The 4,800-nt window shown below is 44.7% G+C and overlaps 1 protein-coding gene across 1 annotated transcript; it reads right to left on the bottom strand.

Moving 5' to 3' along the window:
- Positions 1 to 637: 637 nt before the first annotated feature.
- Positions 638 to 1,624, bottom strand: LOC541847 (glutathione S-transferase GST 38). Its single transcript, NM_001111526.2, has 2 exons — positions 1,230 to 1,624; positions 638 to 1,131 (listed from the first exon to the last, which is right to left on the bottom strand). The coding sequence occupies exons 1-2, from the start codon at positions 1,560 to 1,562 to the stop codon at positions 778 to 780; spliced, it is 687 nt and encodes a 228-aa protein (NP_001104996.1). The 5' UTR covers positions 1,563 to 1,624; the 3' UTR covers positions 638 to 777.
- Positions 1,625 to 4,800: the final 3,176 nt, after the last annotated feature.

Raw genomic sequence — 4,800 nt, 5'->3', positions numbered from 1 at the left:
GTTATTTAAAAAGATATAAAACGAATTTAAGGTTTAATTTTTGTGAAGATTAATAGCCTCAATGCTAAAAATAAGAAATTTACATAGTAAATTCTACACGTTTTTTGTTCCCAATAAAAAAAAAGACCAAAAATTTAGGAAGCCTAGGAGATTGCTCGCAGACAGGAGAGGATAAGGACGGTCCATACACGGCTGGTGTGCTCGCCAAAACGAAGCACATGCCCTCCTTGGTGACGGACGGTTGCAGAGCCAGGACCGGAGCAGAGGGAACAGACGGAATCAGCTCAATGCCCTAGCAGTACCAGCCCCGCTCAATGCTTCGCTGCACACAGTAGCAGCTCGGCGTGGACCACGTCCACCGGCCATGGCAGCAAGTTGACCACGGGCACGGCTCACGGGCAGGCTTTGCTCCACCGCCGCCGATGAGGGCAAAGATAATGAGGAGGGGAGGCCGAGGTGGTCACGGACGAACTCACCGAGGTAGGATTGTAGGAAGAAGATGCAGAGCATGATGAAAATCGGACACAGTGTATGTCACTGGAAGACTCTGGATACTGATGGGAATCTGAGGCACCATATTTCTCGCTGTCTTGATCACACGGTAGAAGTTTTCCTGTAGACGTGGCCGCCTGACTACTTGTTTTAGAATATTATTAAGATTCTATAAAATCAAGTTAATCAACTGGCAAACATCCGAGGCCCATTAACAGCGCACCGAAAATGACCAAAGCAAACAAACATTGGGAGTTGGACACCGGAGCACATGGTGGCGCGCATCTAATCCAGGAACTTCTGAAGGAACTCGAGCACCTTGTCAACGTCATCCGGCAGGACGTCCTTGGCCGCTTCCGCCGCCGCGAAACGCTCCCCCCACGCGGCGAGGAGCGGCGTCCTCGCCACGTCCAGGACCCTGACGCCGACCATCTTCTCGAACACCTTGAACCAGCCCAGGTAGCTGCCGAGGACCACGTCCACGAAGCCGATGGCGTCGCCGCCGAAGTAGTCCCTCCCGCCGGAGCAGTCCTCGAACGCACCCTCCAGCGTCTCCAGCGCCGCGACGATCCGCGACGCCGCGTCCGCCTTCTTCCCGTGCTCCCGCGCGAACAGGACCGTGTGCCATGGAGACCCGACCTGCACATGCATACACGCACCCAAGGCAAACCATGAGAAGTTAGTTTGTTTGTTGCTTGCAGCTTTCAAGATGATGATGTTTGGTGGTGTGCGTGTACCTTGTCGTCGACGAAGGCGGCCCAGAAGCGGGCGGTGGCGCGTGCGTAGGGTTCGGCTGGGAGGACCGACGGGAACGTGCCGCTGGGGAAAGCCTCGTCGAGGTACTGAACGATGGCCTGCGACTCGGCGACCGGCTTGCCGGCGTGGATGAGCACGGGCACTTTCTTGTGCACCGGGTTGGAATTGAGGAGGAGCTCGCTCTTGCTGAGGAGGTCCTCCTCCACGTACTCGTAGCTGAGGCCCTTGAGGTTGAGCACGATCTGGACCCTGTTGACGTACGGGCTGTCCCACACGCCCAGCAGCTTCAGCTCATCACCTCCATTGGCGGCCATTGCTAGCTGCTGCCGAGCAACCAAGCTCGATCGATGGTTCTGTTCTGTTATGCCTGTGGTGTGTGGGCTGTGGCCAGGAGCCCAGCTGCCCAGGAGTCCAAGATATACAAATTCCATATGTTTCACCGTATCGTTTTGGACCACCATATACATTAACTCTCTCTAAGCTCTTGTTTGGTTGGCTACCAAGGGAGACACAGACTACATAAATGAATGTAAAACAAGTCATTTTATAATCATTTGGTTGCATCCACTCATACGCAAAAAACTGCCGTATCGGGTCTGCCAGGGTCACCCGAGCCTGCAGGTCCGAACACAAGCATCCAATCAGCCGAATTATGATTGCACTAGCACGTTAGGTAGTGCGCAAACCTGTCCTATCGACGTACATAATAATCCGATGATCTGGTAGTGGGAAATGGAACGAATGAACGTGCCAACTATTGGTACAGCTTGTCTCCTGCTTTGTTTGAAGCAAAGAAATGGAGCCGGTAGTAGATGTATTCTTGAAATCCTATCCAAAATCTATATATCACATTTGTGCCGTCACCAGTTCAGGCCTGCACGAACGAACCAACCAACCAACCATACTTCACTTGGGACTCAAAGAGAAACGTCCAATTGAAATCCCGAGTGATGTGGAATTGTGGAGCGTCAATAAACCGTCCACTCAGATTCTGAAAGAAAACATATACTTCTTTCACGTAGTTATGGAGGTTCATCAGCAATAAACCGACACTTAATTTTTGTGCTAGTTCTTCTGCCTTGCAACAGAAGTAAAATAGATCGGAAGGGCTGTCCCAGACTTCCAGAAATCTGGGACGATGGCAGATCTGGATCATCTCCCCGATCACGAGCTCAGTGCAGTACGTAGTTGACTCTGCACCAGCAAACAGAGCAGCGCCAATCTTGCTAGGAAGAAGTATAGGGACAATCCCTGACTCCCTGGTTGTCCGCTGGTTAGATAGGATATAAAGAACAATTTATGATTGAAGAGCGTGCACCGACGAAGGATTGGTTAAGCTTTTTTTACGTTGAAACTATCAACTTGAGTTCAAATCTTAGAGTTGCCTGGGAAGAAAATTATTTTTATAGTTTCTAGTTAATACCATGGTTTCTAGCAATACTGTAGTATTTAATATCACTAGTCGGTTGCTCGTGCAGTCGTGCGTTGCGACGGCTCACAACAATACCCACGTAAACTATCCACCAAAAAAATCTCAAGATTTTTTATTGATTGTCTCCGCTCTCTGCATAATATTTTTTTATTTGACTAACTGATGTTGTTGCTTACTCCATCCAATATGTGTTGGTACAACATGGCTAATGAAGGGAGCGATTAGAAGAAAGTTCACAACGATTGACTAAACGAACATAGATTATAGAATAACATAATTACACTATATAGAGACCAAATAAGAGAAAGTTTGTGATGTCAAGTTTCTAAAATAAGTCACATTAACTCAAATTTATAAAAAAGATAGATCAAAATATGAAGTGGTTGCTAAAGTCAGACATTAATAAAAACTGGATGCGCTCTATACAAATTATGGTACTTCGTAGCAATTACTACCGTTTAAAACCAACAAATAACATTTCCTTTTACTGTTAGCGTGGCAAATCATTGTTGCTCCATCCAATTCAACAACCTCAAACACCATGTAGTCCATTGCGCTAATGTGATCTCAGACCTAACGCATGCAAGAGCTAAGAACACAAGGGATGAGCACCCTGTGGTAGTGCCCGTATGGATCTCCAAATTCTTACATATATTTTACAGGATCCATGAGTCATCATCAGAAGAACACAAACCATATGCATATAATAAATAAAATATTAACACACTCAAATTATGTTCAGTCCTTAGCACAACAAAAAACTAACACCCAAAACAACATAGGAACAACACAATAATTTTTGCAATGACAGAAGGATGGGTGACAAGTACATAGAAGTGGTAGAAGTATATCGAGTCGACACCGTGGTAAGGGAAAGACTATGTAGACAGGCGATGTCGAGGCATCGAACGGGTCGTGGGCAAGGGCAATAGGTTGAGGAGGAAGAATAGGGTGAATAGGTTGAGGAGGAAGCTTATTCAATTAGAAATAAGACAGTTGTGATATTAATTAGAGGCAAGAAAAAATCTTGAGCTTTTCACTCCCAATGATGTGCTTAGAGGAATCATCATATTTAATCTTCGAAGGGAAGAATCAATGGAAAGGTGGAAGCTTGGTGAACTTCAAGCTAAGTTAGAGGGGATGAAAGTTAAAGATATGGTTCGTAGCACCTAAGGCTAACAAGTCAACCAAGGCTCCCTATACTAGACAAGTCAGAGTTCAACAAGGATTCATCAAATAGCAAGCTCAAGTCAAGCAACAAAGTCAAGAAACCATCATAATCACCATCGAGAAAGAAAGTGATGGATCTTAGTGTGAATAAATTGGAGACTGTACTCGTTTTATGAGGAGATAACAAGAAAGGTTTGAAGACGAAAGGTTACAAGCTAGTGAACAAAAATGTTCTAAACAAGATGGCATGCTACAATTGTAGTAGTACCGAATATTTCGTTGTCGATTGTCCTCGTGAAAGGAAAGACAATAGTAGCTACAAGAAGAAAATATATACTTGGGTGAATCTCACATTGGACAAGAATTGAATTAAAGCAAAGGAAGCTCAAGTGAAGTGGAGAAGAAAGTTGCAACCATGGCCATTCATAAGCACTCCTCTACACCAAGATTCTTCAACAACTTATCCGGTGATGATGGTTTCATTCACATTTGTCTCATGACAAAGGGTGAGAAGGTAAAATCCAAATGCAAATTCGAACCTTCTCCACATAGTGGCCAATCTAGTGATGAAACTAGTAATGAATAAATTGATATAATTAGAAATAAAGCAGATAAAGAAACTAAGCTCTTCATAGCTAAACTTATGGAATAAATAAAGAGCACTCATGCCGAACTTGAATCTAAAGAAGAAACTCATACTAAGCAAGAAGATCTCTATGTTACTTGTAAGGAGGCTCTTGCATTAAAAAGATGTGAAATGGAGAACATGGACAAGGCTTTGGCCTAATAGCAAGAACTCCATGATAACCAAAAGGAAGTTCAAAATACTCTTCAAGAAAACTATTCTGGTATTGATGCATGGCATAAAGAACTCGAAGAGCAATATAACATCCTTTGGGATAGAATTTCACATCTCCATAAGGCATATTTGCCTACATTCTTTGCCATTG

The sequence above is a fragment of the Zea mays genome, chromosome 1 (assembly GCF_902167145.1).
Source record: "Zea mays cultivar B73 chromosome 1, Zm-B73-REFERENCE-NAM-5.0, whole genome shotgun sequence".
Classification (NCBI taxonomy): domain Eukaryota; kingdom Viridiplantae; phylum Streptophyta; class Magnoliopsida; order Poales; family Poaceae; genus Zea; species Zea mays.
This window is presented reverse-complemented; position numbering and strand designations above follow the sequence as displayed.